The sequence below is a fragment of the Rhamphochromis sp. 'chilingali' genome, assembly GCF_963969265.1.
Source record: "Rhamphochromis sp. 'chilingali' genome assembly, chromosome: 14".
NCBI lineage: Eukaryota > Metazoa > Chordata > Actinopteri > Cichliformes > Cichlidae > Rhamphochromis > Rhamphochromis sp. 'chilingali'.
In genome coordinates this window covers 10,167,909-10,195,458 of record NC_137941.1, presented here as the reverse complement: position 1 = coordinate 10,195,458, position 27,550 = coordinate 10,167,909, and the positions used below count along the sequence as shown (strand labels likewise).

The 27,550-nt window shown below is 37.9% G+C and overlaps 1 protein-coding gene across 1 annotated transcript in view; it reads left to right on the top strand.

The window, feature by feature from the left end:
- thsd7ba (thrombospondin, type I, domain containing 7Ba) overlaps positions 1 to 27,550 on the top strand; it is a 184,601-nt gene that overhangs the window by 81,552 nt on the left and 75,499 nt on the right. The window contains exons 6-9 of the mRNA XM_080903581.1: positions 1,293 to 1,451; positions 10,252 to 10,452; positions 22,101 to 22,292; positions 23,985 to 24,216. Coding sequence (XP_080759707.1) covers positions 1,293 to 1,451; positions 10,252 to 10,452; positions 22,101 to 22,292; positions 23,985 to 24,216 — 784 coding nt within the window. The remainder of the gene's footprint in view (positions 1 to 1,292; positions 1,452 to 10,251; positions 10,453 to 22,100; positions 22,293 to 23,984; positions 24,217 to 27,550) is intronic.

Below are 27,550 nucleotides of genomic sequence, written 5' to 3'. Positions count from 1 at the left end.
TTGCCCTCTCAGCTGAGTCCCATGCAAAATGTTTTAAAGCTATATTGTTGCACAACACAAAACATCACAGTTTTTAGAAAAAAAAAAAAAGGAATTAAAATTCTGCCTTTCATAAGTTTTTTTTTTTTGTTTCTTTGGGGGTTTTTTTTTAGTCTGTTTTATTTTGTTTTTCATTTTGACAGTTTAGTTGGTTTGTCATGGGAACTACTCTCATTAGACTGAGGTTTGATTCTGTGTGTAACAATAACTTTTCTGCTGTTTGTTTTTAGACTTTTTGTCCTTGTTATGGGGCCAATTAGTTTTTCATATATTACTGTCAGACATAGTTTCATATTGTATTTTTATTTTTGTTTTACACTTACCATAATTCTAATTTCACTAAAATTATTCTGTTAGAGTTACAAAATTACCACATTTTGGGTAGACCTTTTCACATCCTTCACCATATATTTTCCCGTTATGCAAGGTTACTGGTTCCTGCCTCTACAATTGGTCCCTCTAAAACTCTAGGTATCTCCTGATTTTACCATTTTCAAAGTCAAAGTCAAAGTCAACTTTATTTGTCAATTCTGCCACATGTACAGGACATACGGAGAATATAAATTTCGTTACTCTCAAACCCTAGATGAAATAGCAAATGAACATTTAAATAAGAGAGTGATTAAAAAATGCAAATAAAATAATTAAAAAGTAAAAATTTAAATAAATAAATACAATACAAATTAACAAGAAAGCTATGCAATATACAATATACAATATTCAGGTAGAGAGAGAAGCCGCTGCGTGTGCACGCGCCGCCATGTTGGCAAAAAAAAATCTTTATTGCAAAGTACATTTATGCAGTAGACCAACCCAGCTGTTACAGATTTTCCTGTGAGACTGAACTGGCCTTCCACTTTACCTCTTAAGTTAGAAATGAGCATTTTTCTCTACTCGTAACCTATTTCTCACCAGCTGTAGTGAGAAAGTTTAAGTTGTAGACTTTACTTTAAGTAATACATATCTTGCCAATCAAAACTAACTGCTCTGATAACACATATGCTCATTCAATCACTTTCATATCAACTAGCACGTACAGTATGTTTGTTTGGCTTTCATTCCAAAACATATTACTTGCATGCATGCGCACACACACACACACACACACACACACACACACACACACACACACACACACACACACACACACACACACACACACACACACACACACACACACTCTCTACAACTGCCTGTATGTGTTTTGACTTGTGGTCGGTTTATCCTTCCCTGTGCTTCTTTTGTTTGTTCAGTGTCCAGGCCTGTAAATGCTAGGCTGTGTGATGGTGAAGAGCCTCCTTTGGCTGTCCAGCACTGCTCCATTCCCTGCCAGCATTACTGCTTACTCACCGGGTGGTCACTCTGGGGTGCATGTCTATATGACAGCTGCGAAGAACCACATGGGAAGAAAGGTATGCTGAAAAATTTATATAAAAATGAACAAGCTTTCGCTTTTGAAATATTTGGATCATTGCATTTTCCATGTATACATGTGTGTACCTGTCACAAGCGTTATATCGCAGCTCAAACTGGATGGAGTGAGGCAACATACAAACAGATATTCTTGGTTTCTGTGAAGATATTTATTGTCAAACAAAAAAAAGAAAGAATGAGAACAAGAAGATGAAATAAATTGCAGAAATGAGACAAACTGCATGAGCTTGTGAGTGATGCCAAATCAAAGAAAGGAACAAAACCAAGCGTAGGCTAACATCGTTTACAGAATGACTTACTACAAAAGAAGATAGAAATCAAATGTAACTAACTCTTTGTCCAAAACAAACTACAGAGCATCAACATCCTTGCAGCAAATGTGGCTAAACTGAAAAACAAGTAAGGCATGTGCACTGTTAGTGGAGCGTGTGTGGATATGTGTCTAAACCGGACCCAGCCGCAGGCAGTAACGGTTACTTCAAACACAGAGTTAAGTCTACCTGGTACTTGTGTTCAAAGTTACAGGCTGTATCTGCAAAATATGTCCTCTAAGTGTCTGCTTGTAGTATTCACAGGCTAAATAAGGGTCTCAAACAAAAGGTACAGAACATGGAGACATCAACATCCGTGCTGAGCTTAAATAAGACATCAACTAATTGGTAAGCTTGATTGTAAGAAGTTCTTCTTACGACCCGGCAGCAAAGCCAGGTGGAAAGCAGTGTGACTGGAATTGTCACAGGACCATTCACAACAGAATCTACGTTTGACCAAATACGCTGTCGAGTTAAGCACATGGAGGCGACGGGGCTCGTGACCATGACACAAAGCTTGCTTTAAAAAAAAAATAACGGGATGCTATTACTAAAAAAAGAAGAAAAAGATTACTGTGTAATGTTTATAATTGCTGCAATTAAGTAATTTTACTTCAAAGTCTAAGATGTACAGGATATGCTTGCTGGCCAAAAATATCATGACTATGTGACTCAAGTAGATGGGAGACACATCTTAACACGATGTCTCAAGATGCATCTTCCACCCATCTTCAAGGTGCTTTATTCTTCCAGCTGCCTTCAAAAGTAAAGCACTGTATTCTCCGAATTACTCTGACCGATAATATGGATCGATAATAAAAGGATAGTCACCAAACAGTATAAGAGATATTACATATATTTAAGTCTATTATATTTAAAATTAATCAATTAACTTTGATGTGGAAGTTTAAATCATAACTATTAAATAAAAGAAAATAAACAGTGCTAACTCTATTACAGGGATGTACCACATGTAGAGTTAGTTGTGTACTTGTATATAGACATGACTTCTAATTAACCTGAAAGCTGTTACATACATATGCATTTGCTTTTTTTAGCAGTGTGACATGCCTTGTGCTTAGATTGTCTCAAGACTGCTTACGCAGTGCTTCAGCAATCCTGAAGAGAAAGAAGTATTGTTCCTGACAGAGGTTAAGTGAGAAAGTGTCAGTGAAAAAGACCAATGTTGTCAGAGCAGTATAGAGAGCAGTATACGTTTGGATCTTAAATTGTTTGTTGATAAGCAGTTGTCTGGGAAGAAATGGGCTTTGGAAGAAGGTGCCACATGCTTAAACCACGGCAGACGAGAGACAGAAGCACCTAGATTTCAGCTCTCAGGCCCCAGGAGGCTGAAAGGAGTATCAGCAGATAAGATGCTTCCTGTCTGCGTGTGTGTTTGCTCATGTGAAGTGTGTGTGACAGTGTGTCTGTGTGCAAGAGAGCAGATGTACTGAAGTATTCAACACACTCTTGCTGCCGATGTTCTTGTCTTTTTGCACAGGTGAAAGTGTGTCATATCTGACTGCTTTGGAAAGGCTGTGCGTCGTGAATGTGTGTGTGTGTGCGCAGTGTGCGTGTTTCAGTCAGTGTGCCAGTAGTGTCGGAGCTGTTAGTGTGTTAGTACTTTGCTAAAAGGGCAGCATGACCTCGTCCCTGCCGTGAGTAAATGCGCATGAAAGCGCCCCAGGGAGTGAGTGAAGTGTGCATTGTTCAGGTCAGTGCCCACACTCTCCAACACTGGATCTCAACGGGATGAGCCGACTCCTCTCACAGACAGTGTCATTAATATATTTCAAGGAGTGGAAAACACAGCATCTGCTTTTTTGCACAGGGTCTCTTGTGGCACACTGTCTTTTGATGGTATTCATAAAGACTACGAGTGCACAGCAGAAAGCGTATGAACCAATACACAACCACTTGCTGAAGCAGTGCTGGCAATGGTGCAATAAACACTTGAGTAGTACAGTATTGTTATTATCGGTGTCTTTGACTGTAAGGTTGGGGGGCGGGTTCATTCCACTGCAGGGCAACCTGCCACTGCATGTGGCAAATAAAATTTGAACTTGCACCCTCTGAGCTGCAAAGAATTGGTAGCACACTGCCTTTGTGTCTCACAATATTAAAACAACTTTTGATCCAAACTGAAAGGCTTGTGAGATCCCAAATTTCAGGTGGAGGAGCCAAGCTGGTGCTTCCGCTGCTTTGCTTTCCAGAAAATTACGAATTTAAATGATCTAAAAGCACTTTTAGTGCCTTTTCCATAAGGCACTAAAAGCTTTATGGAAAAATGAATTGAACATGGGAGATTATTGGACAGAGTTCTGGTAATGTCTCTGCAAGAAATCACAGAGCTGTGGGGAGGTGTATTTCTGAACAAATATGTGCTAAAAATCACCGGTTGGCCCTTGTTTCCTTGAAATAAACCTGGTATGACCAAGAAACCTTTCAATTATTAATATCCGTGGGGGCATGCCCAGCCAAATTGTTTTTTGTGGTTTGGATGTGAGTAACAGTAAGTGCTCCAGGCAATACTGCAATCGATCCACAGTCTCTTTGCTCTTCGAGAGCACACTTGGGCAGCATCGCTCGGATCTGGCCGCTGAACTGGTGCCTCACACCAATAGATGGTCGGGGATGTAATTTGCAGAGTGGGCATCCAGGGGTTTGACAGGTCCACCTGTGGAGGGAAAGAATGTGAGACCTTTCAGCCATGTGTAAATTGAGTATTGCTCAAAAAGAAAAGCCGCCCCTGCTCAAGTGTCGTCTACATTTACTGGAGAAAGTGCCACAGCTAAAAAATATTATTTTTATCCTTCAACTTTTTATCCACAAATGCATCATCAGGAAACTGGAAGAGCTCGGTAGTCAATAGAAACCATGGATTATAAATGTGGATCACAATGTATTCGATAGGTAAAGACCTGATTATAAAGAAATGTATATTTTAAGAATAACCCATCTGTGACATAATCAACATTTTAGAACCAAATCAGCCCTAATAGGCAACAAGAATGTAATTTGATGGGTGATTGGGTAACTGGCTGGATAATAATGAGTGTGTCAAAATGTTGATCATTCTGCAATTTGCTAGTTACTGTGTAAACCATCTTTAGAGCAGTGTTGTTCATGTCACATGAATCAAGCTGCACCCTCTTTAATGTATCTCTAGTCACTGCCTTTTCACTGCTGTTGTGTCACTTTTGCACCTAGCTCTCGCTTAGATGTTATTTCAATCGATATACATTTGTTTTCTGACAGACAGTGATCATGCTGCTTTTGTTTATTTATTTGTTTATTTATAAGGAACCCCATTAGCTTCCACAACAGTGGTTGCTAGTGTTCCTGGTGCCCAAACCATCAAATACCATTGAATAAAATGTTACACAATGAATTGGATGCAAAATATCCACATAATTTGGCTCTTACATCCACAATAAGGTTTTACAATTCTGAAAATATAATATTCATATCATCTATTTGTTTATGTTCCTTACTGAAAAACAGGGAAAGGATGGCAACCAAAAATACGACATCTTTCCCGATCTTGCTAAAATAAAAGTTCTGTAAATGTGACATTTTAGACCAGCTTTTGCTTGATTATAGGGAAAATTATAAAATAAATATTATTATAGGGAAAAGTATTAATTAGCAGTTAAAGTATATATAAGAGAATTACTAACTAACTAAAATAAACTTGAATTGCATAAAAATTACTTGTAAATGTGCAAAGGATGGATCCTTCTATGTAGCTAGCTAGCTATTGGACTATCTATTGTTCTTTCTTTTACGTTTTGATTTTGTCAGGACAACTTAGTTTTTGGATTATAATTTAAAGAAGCATATGACCAGTTGTTTTCATGGGTTCTTTCCGGGTTCTCCGGCTTCCTCCCACAGTCCAAAGACATGCAGTTAGTAGGGTTAGGTCAATTGGTAACTCTAAATTGCCCATAGGTGTGAATGTGAGTGCAAATGGTTGTCTGTCTCTATGTGTAAGCCCTGCGACAGACTGGTGACCTCTCCAGGATGTACCCTGCCTCTTGCACTAAGACAGCTATCCCAGCTACCCTGATAAGGATAAGTGGAAGAGAATGCATGGATGGAAATTCTATTTTTTTTATCCCGTTTGGATCCTTAGCCATCAGAATTGTTGTCTTAAGGCCAAGAAAGATGCCAAGCGGATTTATTTTACCAAGTGGATCATCATGGCCTTGCCATATTGGTCCATTTGATTGACCTTTATTATAATTATGTATTTATTTTATTTTCGGTTGCTACAAACGGGACAAACATGACTGGGGAATAGGACAGGGAGAAAGAATGAAAGAAAGAGAGGGAGAGAAAGAAAAACAGAGGGGAGAAGAGACGGTGAGAAAGGGGGAAGAAAGAAAGAAAAGCAAACAAAACACCTGGATCACCTGTATGGAGAAAAAAAAAACAGAAGAGAAAACAAACAAAAAAAGAGCAACATAATAAATACAGCACCATCACAATAAACTAGCTAGCAGTAGATAACAGTAGATGCTAAATATTAAACGCTATTGTGCAGCACACAAGATAGACAGCGCACAATGTGCTTTGAGGCAGCAGCCAAGAAAGCTGTAGTCCGCGTCTGTGAACACCCGTGTGTACACCTGTGTTCACACCTGTGTGGATCAGCATGCTTGTATTCCAAAGGTTTCTCCATGTAACGATCTGCTAGGGAGTGTGGGGAGCCATAGCCCCGTCCCCCAGGGCATGAATCAGGTATGGATGGAAATTCTAAACCACGAGTCAAACATTTGGACTGGATTCTTATGGCACCAAACATTATAGATGTTTTTCATCAAGCTTGTCCTAAATGATCTTAACGTAGCACGTGCTGTACATTGAAGTTCAGATATTAAAATAAAATCTCACTTCTAGTATGTTGAAGGATTGTATTGAATCAAACAAAAAAGGGAAATCAATGAAGAAATATCTACTGGGAATGTTTCTTTATGAAAAGGTCTCTGTGTTAGAGTAAATGAGAAGAGGGGCAGAAGCAGAATGTCAGTGTGTCTATATCTGTGGCACAGAGACAGGTGGGGCCAAGCAAGGGAAATACCAAAGATCATCATGTATTTCAGTTTGGACTTCTTTGTTCTGAAGTGAGGTGTGATCCAGTCTTTAAAATAACATTAAATATTTTCCTTTGGAAAAAGATGTTTTTTCTTTGCTTTATTCAGTCTCTCTTGATCCAAAGGTTCAACTTGTGGTCACAAGTCTATGTGGTTAAATTGCTAACATTGCCACAGCATGGTGTTGTTCTGGGTTTTGAAAGGTTTAGTTGTTTGTTGGACAGCCTCAGTGCTGGTGGGTTTGAAATTAGGTGAGAGGGTGTTGTTACATTGTGTTGTCTTTGAGGGTGTGAGGTAATACATGTTGAACAATATTTATTATTCCTTTTAGTTTTATTTATGTTGAAACTATAGAAGGTACTTGAGTTCAAATGCTAATATCATGGCAGGGATACAGCTTTCACCTTCTGTTATGTCATCGAATGAAAGCCTTGTTGGTTTGGAAAGTGTTATCCTTTTCAATGGCATGAAGAACATTTTACAATCTTTGTGTGTACAGTGGGGCAAAAAAGTATTTAGTCAGCCACCGATTGTGCAAGTTCCCCCACCTAAAATGATGACAGAGGTCAGTAATTTGCACCAGAGGTACACTTCAACTGTGAGAGACAGAATGTGAAAAAAAAAAAAAAAAATCCATGAATCCACATGGTAGGATTTGTAAAGAATTTATTCGTAAATCAGGGTGGAAAATAAGTATTTGGTCAATAACAAAAATACAACTCAATACTTTGTAACATAACCTTTGTTGGCAATAACAGAGGTCAAACGTTTACTATAGGTCTTTACCAGGTTTGCACACACAGTAGCTGGTATTTTGGCCCATTCCTCCATGCAGATCTTCTCGAGAGCAGTGATGTTTTGGGGCTGTCGCCGAGCAACACGGACTTTCAACTCCCGCCACAGATTTTCTATGGGGTTGAGGTCTGGAGACTGGCTAGGCCACTCCAGGACTTTCAAATGCTTCTTACGGAGCCACTCCTTCGTTGCCCGGGCGGTGTGTTTTGGATCATTGTCATGTTGGAAGACCCAGCCTCGTTTCATCTTCAAAGTTCTCACTGATGGAAGGAGGTTTTGGCTCAAAATCTCACGATACATGGCCCCATTCATTCTGTCCTTAACACGGATCAGTCGTCCTGTCCCCTTGGCAGAAAAACAGCCCCATAGCATGATGTTTCCACCCCCATGCTTCACAGTAGGTATGGTGTTCTTGGGATGCAACTCAGTATTCTTCTTCCTCCAAACACGACGAGTTGAGTTTATACCAAAAAGTTCTACTTTGGTTTCATCTGACCACATGACATTCTCCCAATCCTCTGCTGTATCATCCATGTGCTCTCTGGCAAACTTCAGACGGGCCTGGACATGCACTGGCTTCAGCAGCGGAACACGTCTGGCACTGCGGGATTTGATTCCCTGCCGTTGTAGTGTGTTACTGATGGTGACCTTTGTTACTTTGGTCCCTGCTCTCTGCAGGTCATTCACCAGGTCCCCCCGTGTGGTTCTGGGATCTTTGCTCACCGTTCTCATGATCATTTTGACCCTCTCATGATCTTGCGTGGAGCCCCAGATCGAGGGAGATTATCAGTGGTCTTGTATGTCTTCCATTTTCTGATGATTGCTCCCACAGTTGATTTTTTCACACCAAGCTGCTTGCCTATTGCAGATTCACTCTTCCCAGTCTGGTGCAGGTCTACAATACTTTTCCTGGTGTCCTTCGAAAGCTCTTTGGTCTTGGCCATGGCGGAGTTTGGAGTCTGACTGTTTGAGGCTGTGGACAGGTGTCTTTTATACAGATGATGAGTTCAAACAGGTGCCATTCATACAGGTAACGAGTGGGGGACAGAAAAGCTTCTTACAGAAGACGTTACAGGTCTGTGAGAGCCAGAGATTTTCCTTGTTTGAGGTGACCAAATACTTATTTTCCACCCTAATTTACGAATAAATTCTTTACAAAGCCTACCATGTGGATTCATGGATTTTTTTTTCACATTCTGTCTCTCACAGTTGAAGTGTACCTCTGGTGCAAATTACTGACCTCTGTCATCATTTTAAGTGGGGGAACTTGCACAATCGGTGGCTGACTAAATACTTTTTTGCCCCACTGTATTTGAATTTTTTCTGGGCTCTGCCAGTCATTTCCTATAACTTTATATTCACCACAAAACTCCTTAATCAGGATTTTACTATTAAAAGCTCTGCAGAGATCCTAACAACTAGGCAATCTAATAATCTAACCGGTCAGTAAGTAGTCTAATAATACTAGCTTGGAAACATTATGTCATCATGCGACATCACAGTATCTTGCTCCATTTGGCTTCAGCACCACTGTGGAGTCAGTACAAGTCAAGAAGAAGACTTCAATTTAATGAAGCAAGAGCAATAAAGAGCAGATTACAAAGGTGCTTAAACGACAATATCCCTCTATATTCACAGATAAAAAGCAAAAAAGAGATCATAACTATTTACAGGCTCAGATTGGATTTGCAGCCAAAAAAGCCAGGCTCAAAAATTATAGCAAGCAAATTCGATCATACTTTGTGATTGCCGTTTACCAGGTCAGAGTGAACCAGAGAATTGATCTAGCGATGTAAAACACTCATTTAAACATGGAATTTTCACTCATAGAAACTCCAAATTTAAATGTGTTTAATGACATTCTCAAAATAAAAATAATCCTGAGATGGCGATAGGGCAGTAAGATTTGCTTGTCTAGAATCAACAGTAAAACTGGTACATTTTCTCCTTCTTTATTATTTACATTTAATTTGTATTATTTTCTTAAGACAATTATAGCTTTTGTTCTTTTCAGGAATTTTATGTGGTATCTATTGTTGGCATATTATCTACTGTAAACGAATGCCTGCAGCCCCCAACCAAGTTTGTTGCAGCAAATACGAGTAACAGCACAAAAACAAAGTAGTGTACTGGTGTGAATGGGGTCAGCAGCAAAACATAGTTTGGCCACTGAAAAGAATGCCCACCTAATATTAAAACAAAGAAAGAAATCAATATTTGTTTTAGTGTATATCATCTTTGTGATATTTGCCCCCTTTACTCTGCTGTCAGACAGTCCTTTCCAGTGGGGAATGAAAGCCATAATGGTAATAATAGTACTCTCTTCAAATCTACCAGACTGACAAAAATGCTTATTTTACCTTGCAGAACAATGGTGTTTCTGGTATTCTGTTGCCATGACTTAGCAATTTGCTTGTTCTTGTGATTAGTTCAGCTTTCCATCAGCAAGAAACATCTGATAAGAAGAATAGCAATGTACATATATAGACTTTAAGTCTATGAATACTATAGTAACTATATTATCAGGGTTTCTCGGATAACTTCTTCTGTACTTTCTCATCACCTGTTTCCATCAGGTTTCAGACAGAGGAGGAGAGAAGTGCTGTGGGAGTCTAGTGGCACTCTGGGGACATGCCCTCATCTGACGGAGTTCATTCCTTGTGACGATCCTGCCTGCTACCTGTGGCAGGTCCAACAAGAGGGAAGATGTATTCCCACCAAAAACTCCTGCGGTCCTGGAGCTGCGATCCAGAATGTGACCTGTGTCAACGCTAAAGGTAATGTTTCACATATTCTTCATAGATAAACCGTTCCTGTCACATATTAAATGCATTTCATTGTGACTGAAAATCGGTCATTTAATTCAGTTTCGCCTTATTCCAAGTAGAAAACCTTACTAAAATGAATACTTTACTTTTTGAATAATCACCTTCTACTGTCTTTACATTTTTTTTAACTCAACTATCTTCTAGAGCATCCCATGCCTGAGGCATTTTAAAAGGCAAGGACATTAGTGACTAGAGTCTTGAATTGCTGAATCCTCAACAGAGACTTCATTCTTGTCCAAGATAACTCTGAAACGAGGCAAAATAACAAAGGAGTGCCTAAAGGGAGAGCAATGACAGCTCAGCTAGGCATTTACCTGTTCTATCTAGAGAAAGGCAGCTCAAAAGTTAAACAAGGATCCAGCCAGCAATACTCACGAAAGCAGTGGCTATAAAAATGTAACAGAAGTTCAAAGCTGTTTGAACTCTCAGTCACATCCTGGATGAGCCCCCAAATTATTACATATCTGAGGAGAGGTGGGGGATGTGGGGAGTAGCAATAAAATGTCCAGGTGAAAGTCAAAAGCTGCAATAAAATTAATCTATATTTTATGAAAAGGTTCAGCTTTGAAATGATTTTTAGATGAGAAGACTATGCTGCTTTATCAGTCAAGCATTACCAAATCATTCGTTAGCCAGTAAAGAAAAGGCAAATAGTCTAAAGAAAAAAGCACTTCTGTTAACAGAAGGCACTGACTACTTTCTAGTAACTCAGCACTACCAAAGCACAAAGCATGCATGCCACTAAAGCTCACCACACTAGCTGGCCCACACTGAGAGATTAGCTCTTCCCCAGCTTTTATAGCGCAGGGTGGTTAATTGCTGAGTGAAATCAGCTGTGCGCTCACTCCACAGGAGAACGGGGCACCACCAAATTGAGGTTAGAAAGAAACACTACGAACACAGTAGGCCTGCAATAGCCTTGACTGTATCGATACAAGGTGGGGGAGATCCTGGTTTTGAGCAAAGCTAGTTAGTGGCTTCAGCTTTACTTCATATTTACTTCCTGTTGCTGGCAAGAAAAAGAATTTGCATATTTATGGCAAAATGCGGATTTAACAGTTTCTGACCATAATAAATTAATTCCTTTTATGGTTTTTATTATTATTGATTGCTATTTAGTTATAGTATGTATTCATTTATTTTTTACCTTTAACTATAAATCCACTTAATGTACTAAATATTACAATATCACTAAATGTAATATTGCTTATATATAGCTATCACTAGAAATTCATCCAAATTCACGGTAAAGCCATTAGTGCTATGGTCTTGACATGCAATCTTATCAGTTATGCAGAAACTATCAAGTATAATGTGATCCGTTGTGATCAGCCATATCCTCATGTTGGGTGATGGGGACATCAGCATTAACGGAGCATGCATTATTCATTAGGGATCATCATCGTTTGTGGGCTCAGAAAACATTGGCCTGATTAAAAGTCAGAATTGTAGCTTCCTACCAAGCATTAATTGATCATCTCCATAGATTATAAATCTAATTGCACCCTTTTTTGCCTGTGTTTTATTATTCTGTCAAAATGGATCATGTGTGTGTTTATCAGGAAGGCAGTGGAAGGTCCAGATAAATTAGCCAACAGGAGAGTCTAATGAGTTTTGACAGGACAGCTAAGAGTGGGAGCTTTGCCAGGTTTTAGGAAAAGGGCTCATGAAATTATCTGTGGTGGATTTCTATGGAAATTATAAAAAGTTGGTGGCTGCTCCTTAATTGGCTTATCGGACTTAAGATTCTAGCATTTTGAGTTATTTTCACACATAGTGACAGCCTTGTGACTGCTGAGTTCTTAAGTGAGCCCCTTTGTTTAAAAACTCTCACAGTTGCAACTGCATGGAAGAAAACCAGTTAATGTCATAAGAATATTACACTTTGTTTCTTGCAGTTAAATGCAAAAAAAGGTCCTGATACTAACTAATTTGGCTTTTCATATTAGAATAAAACAAATGCATAATAGAAAATAAGTGTTAGAGGAATCAGGTATAAAGGATTTGTAATGAATAGACATGAATGAAAAAGTACAATATAATGAAAAATATAATTTTGATAGAAGTATGTGACACTGAAAGGAATCTATATTTACATTATTCAAATCTGCTTTCATGTGTTTATGAGACCACATAATAATCACACCAAGTAATGTTGGTACATTGTTTTTATTATTTGAATGAGTGATGTAAAATAGATGATTATAGATGGAACAAGTTTTGTTGCTTTGATTTTTTTTTTTCATTATTTATTTTGTGCAAGCATCTCCCCCCTTTCCACAATCACATCCTGGTTTGTCTCTAGAGAGAAAATGTTCTTCATTTCTGTACTGGTAAAATTTAGCAGACCTTGAAGAAAGTAACTGCTAATTGCCAGTCTGGCTGCACACTCAGATTCATCAGATTCAAGCTCTGCGTCTAAGCTATTACACAAGTAATAATGATGGACATTTTGTCTGCTGGAAAAGGCATAAAGGCAGCTTCTCTGAAAAATGAAGTGCCAATTAAAGATTCCTATAGTCTCAAAGACTGTCGACTAACTGTATTTATTAGTTAATAATGTCAGAGTTAATTTAAATCTTCCTCTAGTCAACGCTTGGCCAACTCCAGGCCTTGAGGGCCGTTGTCCTGCAGGTTTTAGATCTCACCCTGGGTCAGCACACCTGAATCAAATGATTAGTAGGGGTGGGTTTTCATTATCGATTTATTGATTAAAATCGATTCTCACTTGGATAACGTGATATTGATTCATTAAAATCCTGAATCAATTTTTTTAATATAAATTTATTTTGCCCAAAATGCCAGAATCTCAGGTTTAACCTCACAAAATTTCAACAACCACCAAACAGCTAAAACAGTAAATGAGAGCGGGAACACGGATTCTGCACAAAGACGTAAACACAAAGTGTAGACCCGCCGACAAATCAGAATCAGTGAGATGTCGCCTTTCTCACCCGACGGCACGGACACGAGCTGAAAGCCGACAGCTCGCTGATTCTGATGTTTCGGTGGGTCCGCACTTTGTGTTTGCGCCATTTTTGCCCTGATTCTGAAGCTGCAGCCTTTATCTCTCTCCAATCAATATTGACCGAACCAGCAGCAAAAGAAGCAGCAAACTACGCTTCACATAAACATCGTCATGAATTCCCCTACATGCACAGCTCCCTCTCTCTCTCTCTCTGTACTTCAAGATCAGTTTCCCTTCTAACAATCTTTTTTCTGCATTATTCGCTTGCTTGTTACGCACAAGTCTACCGTTCTTACAGCCTGTCGGACGCTGTTTTTTTCCCCTTTTACTTACTTCCGAAAAGAAAGCCTCATTTCTGCCGTTCAATACTGAACTAAACTTTTTTAAATTATGCAAAATAGCAAAATGCTCAGCCGTGTCTCTAATAAAACCTCTGTAACTTTGCTCTGCTTCACATCAGCAGCATCAGGTAATGTTCATATGTTCATTAATGGGTTTGTTTCGTTTTTGATCTACTGCAGAATATTTTTATAAAATCCCAGGCCAGGAAAATCACCTTCATGTTTTTCTGTGTTTTATCCTCTACTTTGACACAAAGGCATCTGCTGTGACGCTCACACCTTTGATTATGTCTCCCAAGTGTCAAATTTCTTTTTCTAGATATAAAAATATAGAAATGTACTGATGCATGATCTGAATTATAATATGTCTGACTGTCTGAGGCAAAATTTCCCCAATTCAAATTGAATTGAATTGATTCAAATTGAATCGAATCAAATCGAATCGATTCGGAACCTTGTGAATCGGAATCGAATCGATTCTTGAAATGAGTGACGATACCCAGCCCTAATGATTAGTTCATTACCAGGCTTCTGGAGAACTTCAAGACATGTCGAGGAGGTGATTTAGCCATTTGAATCAGCTGGATCAAGGACACATCTAAAACCTGCAGGCCTTCGATGTCTGGGTTTGGATACCACTGATCTAGGTGAACATTAAAAAAAATAAATAAATAAATACTCAAGAATATTAGAAATCATAATAGTGGTTATCAGCTTTAATCAGGCCTTCTGCTTCAGGTTTTGTTCTCATTTGACTCATATTTCTTTCAGTGTATGTGACAAGAGGGCAGACCATACAAAAGGTTCACTTAAATCAGCCTTGGCTAACGCCAGGCCTCGAGGGCTGGTGTCCTGCAGGTTTTAGATATCACTCTGGGTGAACACACCTGAATCCGATGATTAGTTCATTAGCAGGTCTCTGGAGAACTTCAGGACATGTTGAGGAGGTGATTTAATCATTTAAATCAGCTGTGTTGCATCAAGGACACATCTAAAACCTGCAGGACACCGGACCCCTACGCCTAGGTTTGGACGCCACTGATGTAGTCGAAGCTTCCGCTGTTATTGCCAACAAATTTATTATATGAAACAAAAAATAAACCTTACACAGCTGTGGTCAGAAGTTTACACACACTCGTCATGTCATGGTAGTTTTGGACTACACACGTGTCGTCTTTTTTAGCAGGGTCTTCTTTCTTGACTGGTACCCTCCCAGTTCATGGCTATGTAAAACTCACTTCACTGTGGACAGTGAGGCTGCTGTACAGTTGTTTGAACTGATGATGTTGGAGTCTCTGGACTTTCCAATTGTTCTAAGTATTGGTCAGTCCAATGAGTGTTATCAAACAAATCCTTTTTATGCTGGCACTCTGTTTTCAGGCGGAGAAACTACCAGTTGTAGTCAATCACGCCAGCTAATGAGAAATTAATAGGCCTTGGCCTTGTCAAGATAAACAACAGTGTAGCACTACTTATTGCAAATGTCAGCTGTGTATATGCATACGTTTGACACTGTGCTGATTATAGAATAGCCAAAAGAAATTAAAGCTTGCGCACCCAATTCTTGTTTTTTTTAAAAAAACATTAAAAAATTGTGAAAATCTTGTAATTATCATGACTTTTCTGATTGCAACTGTATATAAAAGCAGTTAAAGCTCTTTACCAACTCTTCTTGCATCGATTTTCTCTCAGACTAAATGGTAAAACAATGAAAGACAAAACACAAAGAACATAAATAAAACTCATTCAATTTTTAATGGTTATAGATCAAGCAGTATATTTACATATATGTACAAAGAAACCTTGTTCATGCACATTTGCACATATGTATACATTGAGTATAATTCAGCCAATTAGGCATTCCTGGCTATTAGACGTCACATGTGCATGCAATCAATCAGTTAATGAGTCCACTCGAATCGTCAATGACATCATCCAAAACCCAAATAACATTTAAAATCACCACCTGATTTGAAAACCGAACCATCTATATATATATTCCAAAATTATCACTTAAACTAAGAAAATTATGACAATTATAAAATAAAAGTTTACAAAAATATTCATACTTTGGACAAATCAGTGTTGTATAACATTTTACCATATACAGTATACAAATCCCAAATCAAAACAAATGCACTCATTAAACTGTTCATCATTCAATCCTTTGGGTGACAATATCTGCAAAGTGAATATCCAAAATGCCTCTCTTCTCTTCAATAATAAATCAATATGAGTATGAAACCATAGAAAAAAGCACTTCAATTTTTTGTCATCAGATTGTGTTTGCCGTGTTTTTAAAAAATCTACAAATAAACTGCTGTCAACTCCAGTAACATTACATGAGCAATTAAAAAGTTTCAAATGAAGTCTTTCTTACATTTGACCCAAGTTTCACTTTGGAGAAGAGGATAAATCTTGTGAATAGGGTGGCTGGGTTTATTTCTGTTCAGCTAAATAATAAGTTGAATATTATGAAATTCAGTGATGTGCCAGATACCCCTGAGATTTGTAAAAAGAAAAAAAAAATTCTCCCTGATTGAGTGAGCTTTTTGTTCCCGTTTCCCAGCATAAAGAAAATCTGCATTCCAAGTCTGAGGATGCATGAAATTGTGTGAGGAAAGTCTAAGCCTATAGAGAGCATACAAACTGCACTTTTCTGACTAAGTTAATCTGATGGAGATTAAAATGATTATCTAGGCTTGCTCAAGCAATCAAAGGAAAAAAAAAATCCTATATCACCTAAATCGTGTCTTTGCCATGGAATATATTCTATTATGGCAATAATTTTAGGGCAGCAGAAATCATTTTGGTATGACTGAAGTAGAATTAAGTGATACAAGGGTGGTCAAGGACACTTTTGGGACTCAACCAGACAGATGCCCAGAGGGATAACCATGTGGTGAAAATAATAAAGCGCTGTTGTTTACTGATGAATCATTTTGGTGCATCACATACTAAGATCATGTATCTAGATATGTTTTATTAATGCGCTTTATCGGATATCTTGTATTTCCCAATTCACTTGAGGTTAAGCAGATAAGAAACAGAGCTGAAAAACCCCCACAGAAAATGTTAGTGGCTGTATAAGTGTTAAGTTCTATTTGAAGTAGCCATGTAATACCGTTATTTTCACAATCAGTATCATATGTAGAAAGTATGTTTTGGTGCTAAATTATACACCACATGTTAACTGTATGCCTTAATATTTCTGTGGCAGGTAGGCAGACAGACAGATATTCCCAGTATAGGCTGAAAAATTATGCAAACTCCTAGGTTAATTATATTAACAAAAGCTAATTGGAACCAGGGGAATCCAATCAGTGACGCTAGATTAGAAGTGTAGGTTAGGGATACTTTGACTTCTAAAAATATTTAAGAGTTTGACTTTAGTGTTCACGAGATTTTGCTAATAACCCATGCATATAAAATGATTCTGTGTAAGCAAGGATCACTGTTTTTAAATAAAGCTAAAAAAAAAAAATGAGAGTCTGAGACTAACTGTATTTATTTGTGGGACCAGCTACTAAAAGTGTTGAAATGCTATGTTTGTTTGCACATAGCTTATTCCCATTGTGTTTGTTTATGCTTATTTGTGACCTGTCAGTGGAAGCAACCAGTCACACTGGTTTAACACTATTTAATCAAAAATTGTTAATTCTTCATTTTTTCTTTTAAATAGTGCCAAATGTACATGTGAGTGTATTCATTTATTGTGTTCTACATTTACTATTTTGTGTTTGGCTACAGTTACTACTGTATTTATGTGTTATTTACTGAAAACTACTTCAGCAAAGAGATGTGATAGCTTCACCCTCTAGCTTTTTGGCACAGTAAACTTGTTCTGACAGCTCCCACTAATTGCACGGTGACCAGAGTAGTCGGTCCAATTTCTCGATGTAACCATAGACCACAGTGTAATGCAGTGCACCTGTGACTGGCAGTTGACATGACCCACATACAGCAGATCTTTGCTGCGTATACTTAAACCTACAGATGAACTGACATTTCTGACCTAATAACTGAGCACAGTGGTCAGCATCATTCTGACTCTGCTTGCTCAAGTGGTCAGCAATATTCAGGAGCTATGTTTAGGAGAAGTGCTGAAAGTGACTAACTTTTGCTGAAATGCTGAAGCTACACGTTTAACAGGCAGGTAAAGCACAGAAAATAATTAGTGACCCAGGGTAGTTTGTTGGATGCTCACAGCTATTTTATCCAATGCACCTTGTTTCTTTTGCCTCCCCCCAGCTCTACTTTAAAAGCTTCCTCCACAGATTGGATATGATTATTAACTTTTAAGCAAAGGCGAGGACTTTTTTCAGTATCTCCTAGAATAATAACAATGAAGAAATTAATTGGTGGGTGGGCGAGCAGAATAGAAATCATGTGGAAATTGCATGCAGGAGCCAGTGATATTATATCTGAGTAAGAGCCCCAATTCCTGTATTAATAATGCAAAAGGACCCCTAGGGCAACCATCTATTTGCAGAGCACCCCCACACACACAAGTAGTCTCATACATACACACTCACACATAGATACAAATACATTAGTTGTGACTTTGGATTCATGTTATCATGTCATTTCTCTTTAGGCAGTGTTTTCAGGCAAGGTTTTGTGAGTCTTTTGTTACTTTGTTTGCTAATACATGCATTAAACCCTTTTGATTTTCAAGCAGAAAGATTGTTGAATTACTGATTTTCCATTGTTTATAAAAGCACAGTAAGTAATTCCACCTTTGGCAATAATGCATCTGTTTTAATCAGTTTTTAATAAGCCTGGAGCCAGTGTCATGCTTTTATATTCTTTTTGTTGCATTAGTTTGATTTAAAACCTAAAGTTGGGAATGTAAATGCGTCAAAGCGCCCTTGTCAGTGGCCTTTCTGCAAAAGTTTTGCCCTTGTAAAAATTAGTAGACTTAAGTGACCTCTTGGTATTGCAAACACCTTGATTGCACAGACTTGTCTACTGATAGATTCATACTCTTGTCCATGCTGTTTAACAGAAATTCAACTTCCAAACTATATAAGACTTTGTCCATGCTTAGAATAGGCAGATATGATCCTTCTCTACTTGTAAAGCAGTGTAAATTGTATGTAAATTATGTCACTGCCCATAAAGGTAATAGTGGGTGGAAAAACAAACTGTTGTTCTTCTGCTCTTTCTCTAAAAGTAGTAAAAGCAAAAGAACAAACAAAGAATATTTATTTACTTTACTTTAAGCTAAAACTTTTTGCTTTGCATTTTCCATTTAAAGCTCTTTTTTTTTAAGTACCGCCGTATATCATTGCCCATTTTTGCATTTCTAGTGTGTATTGCTCTAAATGTGGGTCAGTGAGGTTGATTCACTGAAATCTATAGTGCATGCCCTGCTCTATTTTATGCTGTCTTTGCATTTAGCATGCATACCTGAAATAATCACCTGGGTAGGAGTCACTGCGAACCAAAACAGTGACAATGGATTCCCACACAGCTTACTGTCAGTTCAAAGCAATCGCGTTAAAGATCATTGTAATTTGTGCTGCAGCCTCCAAAGCTTCTCTGAGTTGTTTAAATATATATACCATCGTGAAACCTATGTTCTCGTTACTTAAAATTTTAATTTTAGTTGAAAATATAATTTTAGTGAACATTACAGTAATAACCATCCACCATCTTTCCACTTGTCCAGTATTATAAATATACGTCTCGCTCTACAAATGTTTATGCACATTTTTTTTGGAAAAGTTTGCATCTTATGCCCACTTTGATCTGTGCTAATGAAAGTCGTAATGTATCCCACACTGTAGCCTTTGGGTCATCGTTACATTCAGCTGATTTTTCTTTAACTCCTGCTGTATGCACATTAGCTGCTTTGATGGTTGGAGATCTCTTATGCTTTGACTTTATGGCCACAAAGTTTCCAAACTCCCCGAGGGTGGGTCTTTTACATTTTTCTTATGAGGCAACATCTAAGTTTGCATTCTCTATGTTTACTGCCCTCCTCTGAATCAAGGTTGTTTGCTTGATTCAGATGAAAAAAAAGAGACAAATTGATGACAGATCTGCCCTGGGGTTGTTATTGTTAAACTATATTCCGTGATCTAGTGGCAGGGTTCAACCAAGTTAATGATTCTTCTCTCTGTGAGTGTATATCAGAAAACAATGCTTCAGCAGCTGCTGGCATTGTTTTGACAACAGGATGACATTCCTGTTTCTGAAATTGATCTGTCTCTCTAGGACAGAGACCTTGGAGAAATCTATGGCAAACTCTTTTAAAGCTCCAAAAGGAAATACAACCATATGTCTGGTTATCTATATAGTAGTAGCTTATGTGCATAGTGTTTAACAAGAAAGCTATTGTTGTATTATGTTTAATCTACAGGTACCTTTCAAGGTGCTTAAGGACGCTTTAAAAGATGCAGTAAAAGTTCTTCTCGATGGCTATTGTGCAATTTTCATTTGATAAATGACATTCTCAAAACTACTTGTTCAGTCTCCATGTTATCTGGTGACATCTGCATGTCATTGATATTGTCATGCAGACGATGTTGGAGCCACTTGTCATGATGGATCAAGCAGGTTTTCTTGTTTTTATTTTTCATTCTTTGATCTTATTGAAAACGAGTGAGAACTGATATGCAAGGTCATGTCTTTTTCACTTTTATTCCCAACTCACCTTTTATGTTTCTTTTTCTTTCTTTGTTTGCTTACTATTTTTGTGACTGTATCTTTGATACTATTCCCATAACTATGATGTTGCAATACAGGAAAGACTGCACATGCAACAGTGTGTGGCAAATAACAATGCAATCAACAGTCCTTTCTCTATATTTCTCTCTATATAAGTCTATATAAGAATCCTATATTTTTTTTTTATTATTATTATTAGTCCTTTATTTATCCAGGTAAATAACTCTCGTTGAGATTAAAAATCTCATTTCCAAGAGAGACCTGGCAGATATTTGGTAGATATCTTGAACTGAGGCATTGTATATGAGTCAAAAAAGTGGAGCCTTTTGCATTTTGTCTGCCAAACCTTGCAAGAGTATGCAAGAGTATACATAGGCAGAGTACACCATTATACTGACAACATGGCAGTCTAGTGACCAGTATTTTGACCATCTTGTTTGCAAAGAATGACTCAAGCCAATGACAGTTTCAGAGAGTTGAATGTTTACTTTTGCAGGTAATTCATTTTGTGGCTTAATAAAATTGCACTTACTGTACTGCACACCTTAATGATGGTCCAAGACGTATTAAAGCAACCTAGATAAACTGTAAAAAAAATGGAGTAAAGATATAACAAAGTAGAAAGAAATTGCTCTTTGTTTCCTGTGGCTGTTTCATTCGTAAAAGAAGAGTTAACTAGCAGCTGCGATACATATTTCATAACACGAAGATGAAGGCTGAAGGCTGAAGGATAGCTTTTAAAACTAGCTCAGAATACCAATGGAGTGACCTTACAATTTCTTTTGATGAAATTAAATTTGTGTTTGACAGAACACTTAGGAGGGATGCCCGCTTACTTGCTTTTACTATCTGTAACATGGTCTTGGCAAACTTTATCAATAGCACAAAAAAAGAATTTTAGGGATTAATTTTGAAGAATGAAAAAAGTCTAAGTGCTCCAAATTGCAATAAACACATCATCCTCCCCTATACATGCATTGCCATGTGTTCACATTCAGAGCTGATGTAGACATGACTTGAATTTGTCACAGAGTGAATGTAATGGTATCAACATGTGTCAATTGTGTCAGCTAGATCCAGCAGGATCCACTTATTATCTTGTCCAGTGTCACAAGTGCACGTCTGGGTGTTCTTCAGAGATAATTCAGGCCTAACAAAAATGGTAAAACTGAGACGAGCACAGAATATAAAGTAGCTGACCAAATAACACATTATGTGTTGTACTTCATGTGAATTGCATTTATACTTTCATTCAGCATGATGAAAGATCTGGTATCCTCTGGAGGGGGCTGATGTATTAGGAGCGCAGTATGTTGTGGGTTCATTTACCTCTGCATTTAATGTGAGCAAGACCAGGCTTTAAGGTTTTAATCTGATCAACCCAGAGTCATAGGGCCTTGGGTTATACCACTTTCTGCTTCTAATATACATTTGTTATTTGATGTATACTTCAGCTGGGATTTCATTCTAGCGCCAGTGTGTTTTGGTTTAGTTTGCACAAGGTTATTTCCCTATCTGATAGCTGTTAGATCAAGATGAGATACTAAGTGTAGCGAGTGTCAATTGGATTATTTGAGCCTTTAGGCTGATTTCAGTTATCTTGCCTTTTTCAGGAGAAGATGTGCCCGATGCCTACTGTGTGGAAGGCCCTCCACTTGCAGAAGAAGCCTGCGAGGTGCCCTGTTCTGCAGACTGTGTGGTTGGCCCCTGGTCCTCCTGGTCCACCTGCTCACACAGCTGTGCCAGTAAGACGGCAGAGGGTAGACAGAGCCGCACTCGCACTGTTTTAGCCATCCCACAAAAAGGTAATCCAAAATTCCCTTTGATCTCTTTGACTCTTTCTCATCTAATACTAATAAAGAACTTCTTTGCTTTGTTTACTGGAGTTATTTTTAACTTGGTTTTACTTTTAATGAAGCTAGATTTTTAAAGCTGATATTAATATATGGCAAATAGGTAGAAAAGGTTTAGATTATAACTGTCGTTAACATGTCATCTCATCTGAAATACTGCAGAAAAAAGGGCAGAAGTAACAAGAAGATGTATTATATTGTATTATTACTGTAGTTGTTGATAATAATGTATACCTTTCGGTATCTATGAGGTTCAGTACTACACTGACTGGATGACAGAAAGCATGAAAACACTGATCTTTGGAGATTTTAAGAAGTAGCTTGTAATTACAGATATAAAAGAAAAAATCCAGTAACATTTTCATTAGCAGGGAGCTCAGTGTCTTTGGGATATAGTGCTATTGTTAGAGGGACTCAAACTGAGGAATGCCACGGCTAACACAAGACTAGACTCGGCAAATAAGAAGAGTAAATATTGATTGAGCTCGAACCTTCATCTGGGTTTTTTTTGTGTGCGAGTCTCATTTAGTCGTTTTTCATCTCACAAACATTTGAAGTTTGAGTTGACCATTCATTATCAGAGACTCTTTTCTTCCCAACAGTGCTTTTCTTACTTTGTGTTGTGTTTTCAAGTCAGTCAGCAAAGCCTTGGCAGCCAGCTAGCAGCCATTAATCCCTGTAACTAAATGCATATCTGCAACAACAGCTGATGAAAGAATTTCACAGATTAAGCCAGGTTCCAAACTATGTTGCTTATTACAATGTTACTGGCTATCAGCTTGCTGACAGAGCTGATGTGTGTGTGGGTATGTATACATGGGTATTAATGCTGCATTTGTGTTTATAAGGATACATTTTTGTAACAGCGTCTGACAGAATACTGTAGAAGCCCTGAGAAATACAAATTGGACTGGAAGGTGTAAGTATATACAATATTTGGTTGTGGTTCAGCTCATCCTTACTTTTCTATAAGTCACAGCACACTACTGTTCCCTCTCCAGATATCATATTTATCATATTTCATCAACTGAGCTGTCCATGTTTTACCTCCATTTCAACCAGAGAGTCTCTGCCCTGATTACTGTAGGCCCAAAACAAAAGTAAATTACCACTGTGAACACCACTGTAAACAATCCTTTAGCCAGAAAGCAATGATGCATACATAGAACTCAGGTATTTTACATAAACTGTAAATGAAGAAATGATTACTTTGGAGGTTTTATATGTATATATACACATACACTAACCAGGACACAGAGCATAAACATTGTTGTGCTTTGGCAGTCAATGAATTACCAAAGGAAGACTTTCACAGTGGCCTTGCTGTGACTGAGTTTGTAATTTGAACTTCTAGAAGTTGAAACTTGAAAAGTGCTTGCTCAGCTAACCCAAAAAACAAATATTTGCTACAGTATGTTAATAAACAGCTCATGGTAGAGTGATAATATTGGCACTTTTTTTCCTTCCATTGATCAAATACATCTTGTACTTTAAGAGAATCCATTAGATTTGTTTTGGTCAAATCACATGTACTCTGCACAATAATGAAACTGTGTTGGAGTGATTTAGTGCAGCTTTTTCTGAATGCCATGTTGTACATTCTGTGTATTTCACAATTTTCTACTCTTATGTGTTGATATGCAGATGGAAAAGCTTGTCCAGCGGGTCCAGCTCTGGAGCAATGGAGAGTCTGCAATGACCATCCTTGTGTGGTATTTCACTGGGAAGCTTCAGCATGGGGTCCATGTATTGAGGATACCTCTATGGCTCTCAATGGAACCAGCCTCCAGAATGGGACCATAACCTGTGCTGTCGGGGTTCAGATCCGCAAAGTCATCTGTGTGAAGATGAATGCTGGTCCAGTCGTAAATAAAAGGTGGAGTCTATGCAAAGTATTTGATATATGGACTTTTTTGAATTTTATGTACTCTGATTCAGTATTTTTCTTTGTAATGTCACTTTTTTATATAGAATTATATATCCAGTCATTTGAAAAAGTAAGTACAGTGATGTGAAAATGCAAAAAAAAAAAAAGGAAATCAGGAAGGGGGCAAACACTTTTTCACGCCATTGCACATCAAATAGACGTTTTTTACCCTTTTTTAAAAAAAATTTTGTTTAATTTTAATTAGCAAACACTTAACTCACTTATACATAGTGTCTATATTCTCCATAAACAGATGTCTTTATATAGATTTTCATAGGACAGCTACAAAATTTGGTTTCTCTTGTAGTCTGAGTTCCATTGGCCCGTCACATTTGAGCACTTGAGTTATATGTAGTTCTTAGTGTAGAGCAAAAGAGTTACTGTATTTCTTAATATGCAATCTTGAAACTAGCAGAAATTGCCTGTTTATTATGTCTGCATTTATGAATATTGAAAACAGGAAGTCAACTCTTTAATGGAAAAAATATATAAAAAATATATATATAATAATTTTTATATTATTATATATTTATATTATATTTTATTTTATATTTTTTTCTATATTATATAATGTCAATGCCGTTCGTTGTCTTGCTTCCATGTTGTATCAAATCCTAACACAGCATTTCAATCGGATTTAAATCTGGACTTTGACTGGGCTTTTTTATCCTTTGTGTATTTGTTATTATGCTTAGGATCATAATCCTTTTGAAAGATGTACTTCTAAGTTCAGCTTAAGCTTGTAGTGCGGTGACCTCAGATTATCCTTAAGCACTCGTATAAGGTGCAGAATGCATAGTTGAATCAATGGCTGCAAAATACACAGTCCCTGAGGCCGTGAAGCCAACTTAAACTGTAACATTTCTATCCCTATGTTTCACATTGGGTATAAGGTTCTCCTCCTGAGAAGCTGTTTTTTGGTCTTTGCCAAATAATAGGGTGCTGATGAGTAATTAACTGTGTCATCAACATATTGATGGATATTCACGAGACTTGTTATGAGTCACAATTTGACCTCCGTGCATTTGCTCTTGAACAAATGAGGTGAATATGTGGTCTCAGCCCCCCACCTGATGTTTATGGTAATTAAAATTAAAACTTGAAGGGCAGTCATTAAGGCCACTAGCCATGCTACCCCTCTCCACTAAGTTACATGAGATATTTTTCAAATTATACAACGTATATTCTTCAGTTCTGGGAGATGACTTATTTTGTCAGTATGAAAATTGCACTTCTGTATCAGAGTATCTTTTTACTGTGCTGCTCTGCTTATTTTTAGCAGCTGAAAATAGGCCCTGAGAGAAATGAATGCTAAATTATAGGTGAGGAGAAAAGGAGCTTTGTAAAATCAAGGGGAAGATGGGATGTTTCTCTTACAAAAAAAATCACTTAAGAACACAGTCTCCATTTTCCAAAACCGCCTTACTTGTAGATATCTAGCGTATGCTTTTAGTTACTAACAGATGACCCAGAGGACTTGCTTCACTGTATAATAAAAACCTCAGAGTTTTGTGTATTGAGGTCTGGTTTTATCCTTTTTCCTTCTGTGTGTTTAGTGTTTCTTTTCATTTGTTTTTGTGAACCAGAGATTCATTTTGCTTCTGCTCCACCATTATCTACTCCTCTTTCAGCAATACAATATCAAACTCTGCTAAGGGCTTTTGTGCTGTCACTATAATGATGTTATAGTGATCTTCACAGCAGGAAGACAGATTTATAAATAATTCACAAAGATTGCTCTTCTTTAGCTTGATGTGCTATTGACAGGGCTGTAAAATAGAGTATGTAGAGGCTTTTTTTTTCTAATGCTTGTCCTATCTGCCGCCACAGTAAGAGTCAGTTTTTTAGTGTATTTATGCACCAAAGTCGGGTCTTTCTGCCATCTTTCCAAATTATGCTGTGACTGTCTGACTCTATCGAAAAACGCAGATTTGACATAAATTATATTTATACCCAAGACACATTCTGTACGTTCTAACAGATTATGTTCTGGATTAAAAAAGCAAGGAAAACTGAGTAGGTAGGCGAGCTGCAATTCTGCGTTAACCCCTGTTTATCTCAAACTCTGATTTCTGAATTGTTAAGCTTTGAGTTGGAAAATGTTTCAGAATACAGCTGTTGCTGCTCTGTTTGAAGGGTCACTTCAGTCAGCAAACATCTTAGCATTTCATGCTGAGCAGTAATCTCAGCAGTGAGCAGTGGCTCAACAAAAAGATTCGTTGTTTTTTTTTTTTGTTGGTATCAATACAGAGCCCCCAGAAAAACAGTGTAAATAATAAAACTGACAGTGATGAAACTTCATACAGTACACACACATACTATTAATATTATTAATAATGATGAATAATGAATAATGATGCTGAACACTGTGGCCTTGACAGTGAATCTAACTCCCTCATTTTGGGAAAACCACACAATATACCCCAGCTGCTCTGTTGCGTTGTCATGCCCTCTGGCATACATCACTGCAAAGGGAGAGAGAGAGAAGAGTAGGGATAAAGCTGGGGAATGATGGGTTTTATGTATCTTTCCCCCTTATGCTTTGGCATACTTTGATCTCGTTGCTGTGCGTGCTGGATTTTTGCAGTCAGTAGGATGTGGCGCCATGCTGGGTCTCTAGTGAGACCTGGATCTGGTTGTTGGGCAAAGGAAGTCACTGGCTCTGAAACAAAATGTGAAATTTCATGTGTGTTTGTGCATTGAGGACAGGAGTTGGCTGCTGGTTGATGAAGACATCAAAGCTTATGAATTACTTGATTTTACATAGCTGCATTAATCCGCACCAATTCAAGGTTGCACGACACACAAAACACAACACAGCCAGAGGGCTGTTACAGATATGTTACACAAGAGATGTGCCAGCATGAATTAAGACAAGGAAATTGTTAAAAGTCGGTCAGATGCTCATTAAAACCTGGTAATGATGTGTTTGGTGTAGCAGGAATGATCTATTGGTAAACAGTTTGCATATCCTTGTTTCTCAGGTTAATTAGCAGCCGTGTTTGATTGATTTTTTCCCCTGGAGCACTCTTTCGCTTGTCTTGTTGGTAACAAAAAATGGCCCTGGCTGCTCTGTATATGTAAAATAAATCCACTCACTGGGACATTTAAATTGATCATAAATTTGTTTCCACTATTTATAGATACATTGCCATTGCTGATATTTTGTTGAGATTTTTAGTTCAAAAAATATTGCCTACATACTGCCACTAGGGGCGACCGTGGCTCAGGGGGTTGGGAAGCGTATCTGTAACCGGAAGGTCGCCGGTTCGATCCCTGGGCT